We start from the raw sequence: 15,000 nt of genomic DNA, 5'->3' as shown, positions 1-15,000 counted from the left end.
TTAGCCAATCAAAACTGAGTACTTTTTCCTAGTATAATATTAGGTTTTTTAATCCTTGCATAACTTGTTAATTTTCAGCATTGTTTCCACCCTCTTTATAAACCTCCCCAACACATGCCCACGCACCTCTTTCCCTCATGTACATGCTTACCGTCAGCTGTTCCATTATTTTTTGCTGCAGAGGTAGCGAAGCGAGGAGCAACATAATCTGAATTTAAGGAAAAGTATGTTAGCTGCTACGAATTCTCGAATTCACCACTTTTTACCAGAATGCATCCAATTTAAAGGCCCACCTTCAACCGACAGGCTTTTCGACCGTTTGTTTTTGTTATGGGAATTCGTATTTCTTATCCGAGCGATCTAATTGGATGAATCTCGGATTCGGGTGGAATTTTCATATATGAAAATTGTTCCGAGGCACGCAATGCCTGTCGGTTGAAGGTGGGCCTTTAACCAAAATGCACAGCGCCTCGACCAAAAAAATAAACAAGACTGTCATGATCCTGCTTTCGGTGATAAACGTGTGTAGAGTTTGTTTTGCCTTGTCATATCGTGCATGACTTTCACATCCGTCGGTTTCGTTCCTTTATGTGAAAGTTCTGTGAATGTAGGCAGATTTTAAGTTACAGTACATTCTGACAACTGAACTTTGAGCTTCGTATTTCAAGCTTTGGTGCAATTGCGCCTTCTGCGGGTCGAATTCTAGAATTGTAAGAAGAACTGGTGTGAAGGTGTCGTCAATCAAACCTGTAGAACGATTAGAAAAACTACGGTGAAACCGTGCGCCATCCCTTCACCCCTAAAGTTCTGTGTTGGTTGATTATTTCCCTACTATGGGGGAGATGATCGCTCGTTTTCTTGGGATAAGGACTATAAGCCTCAGGCCCCAACTAAAAATCCTTGGAAGCACTTAAAGGCCCATTTTCACCCTAGACGCAACGCGAGCCCGGTATGATTTCGTGTATCACGAAATTACAAAAATCCCAGAAAGCCTTTCAGAATCTTCTTCATCAAAAGCTATCCGTTGATAAATCTCTTAGGTCCTTATTTGAATGCGTTCTCTACTTATCATTTCATAATTTTATCGTGGTTTTTATGTCTATATTTGATTAAAATATTTCTATTTGGGCTCGAATATGGTATCGAACAACGTGACGAATTGCCGAGGCGAAGTTTGCTCGCGGCTCCACAAAGACAGCAACCTCTGTTACTCTTTTGAGCACAAGCAACTTTACAAGAGCATTTTACTTCTCCTGCCCAGGTATCCTAACAAATCGAAACTGACAAAGTAAAAGTAAGTTTAAATAAAGTAAGCTGTGCATTTCAGCAGTGAAACAATGTCACCAAGCTCGTTCGCTTCAGAATTGTTCTATTCCTTTTGCTGAAAAGCCGAACCGTAAAAATCCTGCTTTGGTGATTCTCCAATGTCTAAATCAGTCGACTCGGTTTCACTTGTTAAAATCACCCGGTAAACAACACGACGATCAGGCTAATGGCGATGTTTCTTCTTTTCAGCAGCACAAACTGGCGCGACAAAAATAGTTGACCAATATGATTATTTTAATCGCAGGGGAAACTGGGAACGCTTCGCTCGAAAGTGAGACAAAGGGTGGAGTTGTTTGTTGCTGTATACGACCTTGCCATAGTTTTAGTGGAAAAGTCGTCAATAGAAAGACAGTGAAACTTCACAGACTTCCAAAGTATAGTAAAGCAAAGAAGATTTGGATCGCTAGGCTGTGAATTGTGCGTCATAATTTTTCTGCAAAGCCTGGAACAAGAGTGTGCAGTTTGCATTTTAAGACGAAGAAGGCCCGAAGCCGTGGTGTCAGCATAGGCAGCCCAAGCTCGCGTCACTACAGACAGCCGTTGAGAATTTAAACGCCTATAAGACTTTGTATGGGAAATCAACTACCGTCGATTATAAAGCCTAAAAAAATGCTCAATTTAACTTTCATTCAATAAAATGAATAAAAATGACTTACCTCTGGTGTATTCTTGTGCCTTTTGGAGCTTATTACACCGTTTCGGGAATTCTGTGTTTTCAATGTTTTCAATGTCATTGAAAACACAGAATTCCCGAAACGGTGTAATAAGCTCCAAAAGGCACAAGAATACACCAGAGGTGAGTCATTTTTATTCATTTTATTGAATGAAAGTTAAATTGAGCATTTTTTGGGCTTTATAATCGACGGTATTTGATTTCCCATACAAAGTCTTATAACGCGTTTAAATTCTCAACGGCTGTCTGTAGTGACGCGAGCTTGGGCTGCCTATGGTGTCAGCTTCCAACTTTATTCCCCTCGAAGCCAGCCCCGAGGTCTCCTCTTCAATATATTCCCTTGTCTAGCAGAACGGGGGAAATGATCGCATGTGCGAAACTGGGAACTCGTCCAGAGCTCAACGAAGATTCCTTGGAAACCACACAGGCTGCTGGGGTGCTCATTGTAAATAACTTTGACAACTGTTTCCATTAATACTATATATTCCTGCCCAGTTATGCAAGGGCGCGTTCGACTGACCGTATTCCGGAATAGGAATACATGGAATAAAAGTTAGAAATCCTTCGTTTTTGCGGGGATTCACATAAATATTGTCAAACATCTGCTAAAATGCAATTTTAAACATAGCTTTATTGTTGTTGTTGTTGCAAAACGCCATACACAGTGTTTCAAATCATCACTCCACGTATTCTTATTCCGGAATTGGGTCAATCGAACGCACCCTATGTTTGACTCAGGAGATGTTTCAAGAGATGGATCAAGAAATACAGGTGCTCAATTTTGATCCAATTCCGTTGACAATGGTGTTCAAACTGCACTTGAAATGAAAGATGATTGATTTTGACAATGGAGAGTAATAAAAATAGGCAGAACTTACAATATAGAGCAATAAGGCGATCTGTGTATTATTATTCAGCTATTTATTAAACCGTATATTTACTTTATTTATTCTAACGGTACTCATTTATTATTCTGAATTCAATGCATTCTGCAAGACACAATGACTATATACAAAGAAGAATGTTCTTTATTTTATTTATATATATTTTTCTAGTATTTTAAAATTTCTTGTTTATAAAAAAAAATGAGCACTATGAATGAATACAGCCAACTGCTGTAAACAATATATATATTTCTTTTATATGTTTTATACATATACAAATTTTTATCTTTTGTAATATTGATTGTTTTTTGATGAAATAAAGTTTTCATTGTGCACAAAAAAGAGGTGAAAGATGTTGGATTACAAGTGGATTTGCCTTTGCTTACAGCAGAGGACCTTAAAATCGATGACCCTAAAACCAGATTTTACACGGGATTCGTACATTTTGGAACATTTATGTTAGATTTTACTGGTATTTAACAGATAGCAGGAAATCTAAATTACTGGGATGGAGAGAATTCACATAAGCGAAAGGAATACTTGGAAGATAATGTTAACCAGAAGCCAAGCCCTCAAAGAAAAATGTGACTTATTGATGAATATTTGATGGTCTTCATTAGGCTAATTGCTGCAGTTACAATTTATGTCAAATAAAATGGAGCAAATGAACAATTTTAGGATTTCAAATCCAATATCCCAGCCAAAGTGGCACAATTCAAAGAATATTGTACTAATTTGTGCTACTCTGACAAATCTTGAATCTTGAGCCACCTATTGCGACTTAGAACTATCATCATATTCAAGATGACTTTACCTACCTCTCCTTCATAGGAGTTTTTGAGAGAACTGGAATCAAAGAATACTGATCATTTTGGTGGAGAATATACATAATTGAACATAACATATTTGAACTTCAAAGACAACACATGCTGTTTTATGAGATCGTCGCCGTTACATGTACGAGTGCTAATTTAGCAATAGTGGCATGAAAGCCTGCATGGGCTCATAACGACCATGATCTCAAAAGACAGCATAAAATACTGATGATGTTGCAGATATTGCTTCATAGATCATTCCTCTCGTCCCAATTAAAGTTTACCACATTTTTAGTGTAGTCTTGTCTCTAAATCAGGTTGAAACTTAGCGCACTTCCTTGTACTTTCCTCAGTAACATGTCACCTGTATATGTTCTGGTCGCAAAGGATCGCTACCAGAGGGGGGTGATTTACTGTTGCCGATAAACATTTTGAATTTGACTTACTGCATGCTCACGCCTTCCTGTATTTTAATGGTTCTGATCTTACAAAATGTTTCTTGCAATATGGTTCAAAATTAAGTGCACATACTTTAAAAAGGTCAAGTATTTAGAGGAGTTTTATTTTAACTATTTCTAATTCTTCAACACTTGCTCAAATTGATAACCACTTTTTTAATTGACAGCCCTGCACACCAATAATTTGTTTAGTTTTTGCTTTGTGGTTTCAAAATGAACTTCCTCAAGAGAAAAAAATTACTTTTGTTATAAACTGTCAACATTTTGTACAACACATGAACTAGTAGTATTTTTAGGCAAAAAAAAAAAACATCTGAAACTGAAGCTCTCTTAAATGATTTTTCCTGCATTAATTAAACAACAACATTCTTTTTTGATGACAGTTCCAAGTTGTTTGAGCCCTGTGGTCGGGAGATTCTCATTAGATGTCTTTAAGAATTCACGCTGTTCTTAAAACACAAATCGGGAGGAAATTGAATCATCTAAGCGGCGATCATTTCCCAAATTGAGTATTACTATCATTCGAACTCATTTACAATGCACACCCCAGCAACCTGTGTGGTTTCCAATGAATCTTCATTGAGCTCTTGACAAGTTCGCAGTTTCACACATAACATTTCCCCTGATCTGCTAGACAAGGAATTATTCCATCGAAGAGAAGATTTTTGGGGCTGGCGTCGAGAGGAACAAAGTTGGAAACTGACACCACAGCTTTGGGCCTTCTTCGCCTTTGAAATGCAAACTGCACACTCTTTATTATGTTCCAGGCTTTGCAGAAAAATTTTGACGCACATTTCTGAGCCTAGCGATCCAAATCTTCCTTGCTTTACTATCCTTTGGAAGATGGCAAAAATCCACGGTCTTTCCATTTACGACTTTTCCACTAAAACTGTGGCAAAGTGGTACACAACAATAAACAACTCCAAGACAAACTGTTGCCTTTGCCTCCATATTGGAATATTGTACTTACCATAGCCTCACTTTCGAGCGAAGCGTTCCCAGTTTCCCTTGCGATTAAAATATCTTGGGAAAGGACTATCGGAATACGCCATTCGAGATTGAAAACAATAACAAACGATCCCATCGCGTCTAGGGTGAAAATGGGCCTTTAACGTTTCCCTTATATATTGATTCTAAATTTCATTACAAGTCTCTATGAGGACATTCTAATTTACAGCAGTGTAGCAGCTCTCGTAAACTGTTATTGTTTGGTATTGAAAGCAGCTTCTATTGCTTTTAAGTCGTCGTTTCAACTGTTTACTCCTTTGTTTTGGGCAAGGGTAGCGAGCCAATCACATTATACATTACAAGAACTGCTGTATCACCCGTGATTTAGCCATCAAAAGCCCCTAGGGGAATGAATAATGCCCCGAATACTCGGGTAAAAAAAAAATCAGTATTTTTCCTTTTTTAACCAATCATATTCTTGCTTGATGGCATTGTCGTTTCGGTAGCCTTCGTCTTTGCCTAAACTCCCTACTAATAGGCAATGGGCCATTTCCGAGTTGCTGTTTGTTTCGGTTTCGAAGTGAGTCTTGGTGCTCAACTATTGTGAGGGAAATGAGTTTGATTTGCATAAGAATACGGAACTCGTTTCCATTTGAATGGTTGTGCACCAGGACTCGCTTTGAAACTGAGGCATGCAGCAACTCGGAAATGTGCCATTTCCACGATAGTGTCATTTGTCTGAATACAACTACCAGAATTCAGCTAATTGTTTTTCTTTTTTATTTAAATTTTGTATTCCCAGCGGGGTAAAAATAACAACAGCTCTAATAGACCTTATTCACGATAGCCACCATGTTGGATTTGCTATTATCATGCAAATTAGCAACACACTTCTGAGGGGAAAACAACACAAGTTCGAGAGGTTATAACGAACATCTTAGCCACACAGATGATTTGTTTCATGTTCATTGAATATTTATCACCTAAGTTACTTACTAGCAGATAACGAAGTAGAAAGTCAAAATGTCGGAGGCAATCAAAAAATATAAAATTATTATAAAAGGTACTTCATTCTAAATTCTAAAATGTACCTTTAGCAATGTCAATTCAATATTTCGACGAAACGATTTTCCGCAATTTGCCTTTATTCCAATGTTTGCCCCCCAGCTTAACACATGGCTAATTTGCATGACAATTTGAAAACCAACATGGCGACTATCGTGAATAAGGGCTATTGGCATGAGACAAGCTTAACCTCAGTAAGAATCTGGTACTTGTAGTCAAATGGCTTCATCATGCAAATACCCTATTTAACTGGGTACGGTTCAAAAGGAAGAAAATCATCTATGTTAGCCCGGATGGAGAGATATATCAATACTTGTGTTTAGATGACTTTTTAATGAAGTGTATTCAAAACTTGGTCCACAGCTCAACCCTATCTCATGGCAAAATCCCCGTCAAAAATCTTGGCTTTACCTGGAGAAGGAATTTCTCTCGTTGTGGAAATTGAGAGAGGTTACCAAACAACTTGGAGTTACGATGCAGTGTTTATCCCGGAAGTTCCTGATGATCCAGACATGGCGTTTGAACGGACTCTGAAGAAGAATATTATCACTGAAAGCCTTGTTATAAGCTTGTTAGATTGGAGGCACTATGGAACTTATATTGTCGAAATCGTAAAAGGTGGTTGTCGAGAGATAATAACGTTTACTGTCGAACATGACAAAGGTGATTATTGTCATCATCATTGTTGAAGTTAATAACTTCTGCTCGTGAATTTTTAAGATTGTCTTTTACTTAGATCAACCTGATCAATGTAGCCTTAATTTCGTTTTATCAAGTACCTTTTATAACCCAAACAGAGAGAGAAGACATCGAAGAAGCCAAGTCTACTTCTACAGACATAGGTGAAAATGGACCGGTTGTTACAAAGTCAGGTAAGCTTCAGTTGTAGCTTTAGTTTGTATATATAGTAAGTGAAGTTTAGTGAAACACGCTGACTTTGCCATTAGTAAATATTCAACAAGTATGTAACTGAGTGTCGGGTGAATGAGAGAACTTATATATTTACGGTTTTGTCTGCACATATGTAAGGCCTCTACTTTCATCGGATCTTTGTAGGCATGTCCTTTATTGTTTTAGAGCTAGGAATAATTGTTTTCCTTCGTTATTTACTGTTTTTTCAAGCAATTATATGGGGTCCTGCGCAAATGGTGAAGGTAGAACCAAAATTTAACGTTAAAACAAATTTAAAACGTTTGAGTTTTTCACGACTTGAGTAAACACAACTCACCAAAAATGAGAACGATTTCTCTTGGACAAAATCCCCCGACCTCCATTTCAAATGAACATTTTTTCAGTTTTCAATTCAAAAGGTTAATTTTTGGTACTGACACAGTAGAAAGATGGATTATAGTGAGTATGAGAGCCAAACAAAAGACAGAAATCTTGGAAGTATATTAGTTGCTCTTTTCCAAGGGAGTTTAGTAATAAAATTTAATGTCCCATATTGGACTTCACGAAGTGTCATCATTCCTGAAATCTAATAACTTTTCCTGATATGAAAAAATCTTTGAGTTAAATATGTAGTACTTGTTGAACAACCAACTGTGTGCACAACGCTGAGGGTTCAGACAAATGCCCTCGCCATTCCGTCTATCGCCCGCGAAGTCTACACCTCAATTCGTCAAGTTTATTATCAAATCAACGATACGCATCTACAATGTCGCATCACGTGCCTGTTCATTTTCGTCCCCAGAAAAGAAACGGAGGGCTCTGGGGACGAGACCGGTGCTTGCTTTGAGATGTTTCAATAAGAGGCTCTTTGCGCAACCTCCATTAGAGCTCATATTGATTGACGCTAACTGGAAGAAAATTCAAATGTATTACCAAGTATTGAATTTTTATCTTCGGATATTGTAACTATAGCGCTCTAATTTATCTCACTAAATCTTGATTATCAGTTATTCATATACCGAATCATTGTGCAGAGTTGTGAAAGATTAATAACTTGCGGAGGGAAGCAAATTTTTCAAATATCCACACATTCAGAAATTTGTAAAATTTGCCAAAACTATTGCTCTGTTCGTTCTCGTTGGAAATGAGATTGATTATAGCCAATTTTATTATACTTGTTTGCTAGGTACTGACCTTAGGAAGTTAACGTGCACCTCAGCCTTTACTCAAATATTTTTCGTTCCTAACATAAATCTCCCCATCCAAAGGAAGCACATGTCACCATTGTTACCCAGAATTTCGCTTCTTCGGTGCCGTGTAAATAAGCCACGCAAACCTGGCAAAACCAGCAGTGATGTGATGTCTATTTTCGAATTTACGTCACAAAGTGCTTTGCATTCCTGTTTTCAAAGAAATGTTGCACTGCAAAGCAGTTTGTGACGTAAGAATCGAGAATAGACCCATGCCTCTCACTCCACGGTCGTGGGTCTAAATTACTGCTAGTTTTGATAACTTTGCGCGTCTTGCCTGGCAGATAAAAAGAGAATTTTGAGGTAGGAATGGTGAAACTGTTACATGTTTGCCTTTGGTGGGGAGATTAATATTGTAGAAAAAAAACATTTGAGTTTAATTAGGTGTATTTCAAAGGCTTTAAAAGAAAAGTTACTAGTTTTCTTCATTCTTTGTACTTAACGAGTAATTGACTGTTTTATCAGGAGAGTGTGCTGTGACACCACTGGAGCTACGAGAATACGACGAAAATAACTACGCAAGAAATTGGACAATTGGTAAGAGAGTAGTGGAACACTTCGGTATTATATCTTGTACCTGGGCGGTATTTTTATTTCGGAATCTTTTCGGTTAATGAGTTGTCTCTAGTAGGATTTGTATTCTAAGGAAGATATCTGTCATTAAAGAGTATGGATCATTACAACAAGGGCCACCGAAACACAATAAACGAAACGACAGAACACACTGAGAACACAACAATAACAACAACTGTTACGAATCCCAACTGGTCGGAGGCAAACGAGTTGTCTATTTACAAGTTCGGCCGAGAAGTTGAACCAGGGATACCAGGAACAATTTAAACGAGTGGTCAGAACGCCCAACCACTGGGCCACTGCCTCCTCATTGACTTTTAATATGCTGCGAGATCCTTAAACCAAAATGAAGCGTAGTAACGCAGATCCAAGACGATCGACTAATTAAGTGTCTTTGGCATCTACAGAAGTACAAATTAAGATCTATGTTTCTTCGTTTTTTTCTTCGAATCTTGTCAGAGGTGCCATGCTATAGCGTGGAAGACAACGGAAGGGCATTTTACGACCATGGCGTAGAGGAATTATCACCTTGCAGTGCAATAACCGGCTATACGTACACGACGAGGACACAAAGGCGATACAAACTTCTTCTTAGTGCTAGTGAGACCCCAAAAATGGTGGAGTACAATGGAGACGTTCACATGAAGGTACAAATGTTAACTGGGCAATCATAACATTTGACAACATTTTTGTGTTTTTGTGTTTGAAAACACATTGAAAACACATACCTGCAATTAAGTGAATAATTTCGTTCCCGGGCCGAAATAGCTTTCCACGTAGTCGGTGTTAGGAAATAACTCTCCCTAAAACGACTGCGTGTATAGAACAGGGTAGGACCGAAAGGCTCGATGGATCATATGTTAGAAGGACAACGCGACGTAAGGCCAAGGCATCTCGATAATCTTGGCGATTTTACTTCATAAGAATGCGAATAAAGTCTTGTTTGGAAAGAAGTTTTTCCAAATCAAATATAGCGGACAATTATTCATTCCCAAGGCATATCATCGTATAATTTTCATACCCTGGTTTCGCATTCGCATTAGCGTTATTATGCAACCTAAGATATCCACTCTTGACCAATTTCATTTTAACCTAAATCCTCCACAAAAATGGGTGCAAAACGACCACAAGTCAGTTACACCACCGAATCGCCGGAAATTTTAGACTAAGCTGCTCAGGTAGCCCAGTAATAACTTACCCGAAAATTTACACATCAGACTGAGTGTCTCCTTCTTCTAACTTTTTATTTTCCCTGGACAGTCCTTTAAGAGCTAAAAACATTTTAATTTTTAGCGATTTACTAGTGGTGAGGTTACATTTTCAGTACGATAGTATATAATGCGAACAATTCGTAATAAGGTACAACCACGTTCTTTTTATAATTCGGATAGCGCGTTCACTGTATATAGCGGGGTAAGTTTTTGGAATTTTTTTGTCTTTGATCCTTCTAAAAGAATTAACACTACAGTTTTGTGCTGTATTCAGACAACTTACATCGAAAGCAATAACGACGAAGCCTGGAAGTATGATTTCTACTTCGCTGAGCCAGTCCCTGCACGTTATGTACGGTTTGTCGCTGAGGAAGTTGACGACTCCAAATGTATGTTCGGATTGTCCCTGACTGGCTGCACCTTGGGTATGGAAGCAATTTCATTGAATAAATTTGCGTTTTAAGCGCTGCCTTTTTAATCATATTTTCAACTTGTTAGGCCTCTAATTAAGCAAATGTGACCGGCTTGTCGTTCAGCTCTCTCAAAACTCCTTATGCGCACCGTTGGCTCACTTGGTTGAGAATCGGGCTATCCCGCGTGGGGGGGGGGGGGGGGGGATAACTGCTATAAACCGTAGGCCCCCGCCTTCTCACAATATCCTCCACGTTCTTAAGTTCCCTGTGACACGTTAAAGAACCCATACACTATTCGAGAAGAGTGGGGGATGGCGTGATGTCTCTGAAAATGCTCATGTTGTATTAGGTTACCTAAGCAGAAACAGCCATAAGTCAAAAAGGGACTTTGCCGAGTGCTGGAACATGTAGATGGATATATATATATATATACTAATTTCTAATCCCATTCGATCCCATTCCTTATTTACAATAAGATGAAGCTTTCGAAATAAAACTGATCTTTTGGCACTGTTTTGAATGCAGTTTTTTTTTTTTCAGTGGGGATAAGATGTAAACCTCAGACTTTCTCTGCGGACGATGTCATATGTGGTGATCGCAAAAGTTCCCTTCTTGACAAGGAAGAAGTAAGACATCTGCCCACGTGTAGTTTGATAACAAGCTATGAATTCACGTCCAATGAATCAAGCATCCACAGATTGATGATAAGCGGTCAAAATTCCATGCTACTGAGGGAATACGATGGCGACATGGAAGTTGCGGTAAGAGTTTGTTGAAATTTTCATGGCTAACACTATCTGTTGTTGATGTCACGGGAAAATTCAATACTGTTTCATCTCACGGTCAGGGTAGCAACAAGAGTGAATTAGATAAGAGTGTTATTATGGCATAGCTGGGCTCCCCAGCACAGTCACAAATGAGTTTATTTTTTTAAAATACCCTTTCCCGCGAAAATCAGTTGTCGTGTTCCCGATAAAAACCTGGCAAAAGCAGTCACTCATGGCCTGGCTGATATTCTGATTGTTTGTTTGTTTCGCGCGCAAAGTGTCACTAAAGATAAATCCATTTGTGGTTGTGCTGGGGCAAGGCTGCAAAGAGATAGATCCACAATCATCTAATTCACTCTTGATAGTACTTATATCAAGAAATGCACGCGATTAGATGCACTGAAGACCAATTTTGATGTCGAACTCGAAGTGTCCCCTAAATCTAAGCATTTGTTACCTCTTCCTAGCAATTAGCTAAGTGGAAGGGCTAGAGGCATTTTTTGGTATGGGTAAATACAGCTGTCCTTCCCGAGTTTTGGGGACATTTTGAGACGCTTATTGCTCAGTTATATTCCCCGACGCCGTGCATCCAATTACGCGCATTTATGGACATATCTGCAGCCGGTAGCGTGGAAATTATCTGCAAAAATCCGTCATCGTTCAAAGCTACAGTAATTATTAGTAGCAACGGAAGCAGAGGCACAGGAACATATGCAAACGATAGCGGTTCCATCATAAGTACCTATTTTTTATATCATTGCGGTTACGTGAATTAACAGCTGACGGCTGCATGTCGTAAAAACATGAAAATTCTCTTATTCAGTTACCCTTTATCGTTTAGGTCTGTCGCTCAATACTGAGCATTTCAATGTGTCTCTCTATTTTGAAAAGATATGGATGCGCGATAACTTTGGAACACAGAGAAGGAATCCAATTTAACTAAAGTCAAACAAGTTTCTTTGATGTTTTACTATCATTAACAGTTCCATCATAAGTACCTATTTTTTTAGAACAAGACACCTATTACAATGAGACCGTCAGTAGAGAGATTCAGCATTGATTACGTGAATTAACGGCTAACGGCTGCTTGTCGTAAAAACCCAACCCAAAGGCCGTTTACTTTGAGTATAAGTTTTCGATTTCACGGTGCGCCATTACTTACGTTCAAAACTGACCGATTGGACCTCAGAGGTTTGGATCCAGAGAAACGGAACGTCATAGGCTCGCTAGCTTAAAATTTCAGCATTTGAATGCAGCTTGTTACTTGTTATATATGCAAAATGCGAGTTTAAAAGACGGAAAGCCCAAAACTCCCGTTCTGCAAAATAAATTTGCGGCATACACACTCATTGCATTCTTAAACTAGTGAGCCTTTGACATCATTTCCTCGGAGTCCGCGGTCCAACTCTCTCAAGATCTTATTAGTAATGGCGGGCCATTAAATAGGAAACTTCAAGTTAAAATAAACAGGTGTCTTTTCAAATCAAGGCTTAAAACTTTCGTTGCTTAGTGCTTAGTTAACATAGATTTGAAATCCAAAGAAAAATAAGAACTGATTTTTTGGTCACAGGGACACTTTAAAATCAAACAACTTCCTTTGATTTTTGACAAAACGCAAATTTCTGACGTTTTGACGTTCTGTCTGACGTTTGCCCTGGCGGATGCTCCTTGTGCTGATAGTGAAAGTCATCCTTCATTTCATTGGCAGATAGAGTATTTTGAAAGAGACTGGCTATTTCACTACACTTTGGCTGAGCCAGCCCTTGCGCGATACGTGCAGTTTGTTCCCGTCGATCAAGATGCTGGAGCCCTGACGATGAACAAATTGCAAATAACAGGATGCCGCTTAGGTGAGTCAAGATTAGAACTACACACAAAGGTTCGGGTTCGGACTCCTAATTTACCTTTAGGCAATGTTTGCGAAGCGCAATTAGTCAAATAAATAAGCTGTTCGATTCCTTTACCAAGAACTTACTATTTCATTGAACAATGCAATAGCTGAAGAGCGTTTTGAGTTGCATCTCTTTGGTACATGCTAACCCGGAACCAGTTATTTTGAGTACGTCAGGTGTGAGGAAAATATATGTGAAAGTCACATATTGGAACTGAGAATATGATAAGTTATTTGGATGTAAAACAGGTGTGCAGGTGTCCTTCCATTCATTGTATCTTTTGGCCGTATGGTAACGTTCGTGCCGCCCACCTTTGTGGACCCGGGATCGACTGAGATTTGTTGATCTTAATCCTACTCCGAGGGTTTTTCTTCTTATACTACTTTGGTTTTCCGACACCCAGCTTATTCCATCTAGCTGTGGTGCTGTGCTCCAAGGTTAGGTATGGGTCGCGATCTAGGAACGAGCGCCTAGATGGCAGCATAGCTCCTTTTATCCGACTTCGTCGAGCTGCACCTTAAGCAATTTTATTGCAAGAATCGGCGATTGGGAAGCAAGTTATTATTATTATTCTATTTCTTTTACAAACCTCTCTGAACTGCGCCGTTTAAATACAGTGATATTTGACTCCACTTACAGGTGCGTAGCCAGGATTTTTCAAAAGTACGGTGCGGGGGGAGGGGTGGGGTCACAATGTGTCAAACAGAGGGTACTCACCAGATTGCGGCGTTTTCGCCACTTGAATATTGTAGGTTGTTTGCTTAAAAAAAGACTTACAAGGGAGGGGGGGGGGGTCCACGGGCGCCCCAGGACCTCCCCTAGCTACGCCCTTGACTTATGGAAGAGAAAAATGTCGAACGCCGAGCACCAAATGCCATCATAAATACAACGCGGTATCGCTTTCAGCTCTGTTCTGTTGGAATTGTATAGGACACCATTTCTGTTTGTTTTAGAGGAGATCATTGTCTTCTGAACCAGTTCATAGAGTTGTTGTAATAGCTTCGTTCGGGTCCTGTTGAATCTGTTCGTGGAAATGTAGTGACAGAAAATCTAAGAAGCTATCGCTTAGTCTGTTCACTACAGTCTAAGGTTGTTTTCATTTCTATTACACAATACAAATTGATTAAACATGGTGACAAAATGTTAAATGCAAAAATACTGCAGTGGTAGCTATTGGTTCCTTCCTTGGGAGTGGTTTCATAGTTCTATTTAGCACCGAGGGTATTTATCTAAATGGGTGACCAACAGGGAATACAGGCATCATGTTGAATTGAGGGTTTGTGGAAAGTAGGTATGACGTAGTGATACGTAGCAAAGATACAAAGCATTTAATGTCACCCCTAATACCTTTAAAAAGCTGACAATGTGGAACGTTGTAGAACCTACACACTGTTCCCGATGAGTTGAGGATAGAATTCTCGGTGTTTCGACCGTCCTTGGGTAGACTTCTTAGAATAGTTCATACGATCTGGTCATTTCCTACTGCAGCGCAAAAATGGATTGAAGTTAATTACATATTTAAAGAAAACGTTTCGGGATTATCGAGAAGCAACCTCCTCCCATCCCTGACCACTCCCTTACTGCTCCGAGGGTTTATTTTCGGGTTATCTGCAGGAAAATCATCGTGTAGATTATTGCACCTCTTAAGTCCGTATGGGAGAATACTACAAAGTGTAAATGAGCCCCTTAAGAGTCTTCATAGAAGACACGCATTGATGCCTTCAGTTGTTCATTTTCGTATCCTTCAGATAAACAATGGTGCGCTCTTGACTGGAATACCTTCAGAAGGCTCGGACTAAAATGCGAAGAGGATCAAATTATTCCTCTTTACAAT

General features: G+C 39.1%; 1 protein-coding gene across 1 annotated transcript in view; it reads left to right on the top strand.

The window, feature by feature from the left end:
- LOC138014087 (uncharacterized) overlaps positions 1 to 15,000 on the top strand; it is a 24,425-nt gene that overhangs the window by 5,664 nt on the left and 3,761 nt on the right. Inside the window, exons 2-9 of the mRNA XM_068861114.1 lie at positions 6,533 to 6,832; positions 6,967 to 7,041; positions 8,776 to 8,847; positions 9,343 to 9,530; positions 10,369 to 10,519; positions 11,048 to 11,268; positions 12,983 to 13,124; positions 14,915 to 15,000. The exon at positions 14,915 to 15,000 is cut by the window's right edge and continues 144 nt beyond it. Coding sequence (XP_068717215.1) covers positions 6,533 to 6,832; positions 6,967 to 7,041; positions 8,776 to 8,847; positions 9,343 to 9,530; positions 10,369 to 10,519; positions 11,048 to 11,268; positions 12,983 to 13,124; positions 14,915 to 15,000 — 1,235 coding nt within the window. The remainder of the gene's footprint in view (positions 1 to 6,532; positions 6,833 to 6,966; positions 7,042 to 8,775; positions 8,848 to 9,342; positions 9,531 to 10,368; positions 10,520 to 11,047; positions 11,269 to 12,982; positions 13,125 to 14,914) is intronic.

This window comes from Montipora capricornis, chromosome 8 (assembly GCF_036669925.1).
Source record: "Montipora capricornis isolate CH-2021 chromosome 8, ASM3666992v2, whole genome shotgun sequence".
In the NCBI taxonomy this organism is placed as follows: Eukaryota; Metazoa; Cnidaria; class Anthozoa; order Scleractinia; family Acroporidae; genus Montipora; species Montipora capricornis.
The sequence above is the reverse complement of the archived record's forward strand: the minus strand, read 5'-3'. Positions and strand labels throughout refer to the sequence as shown.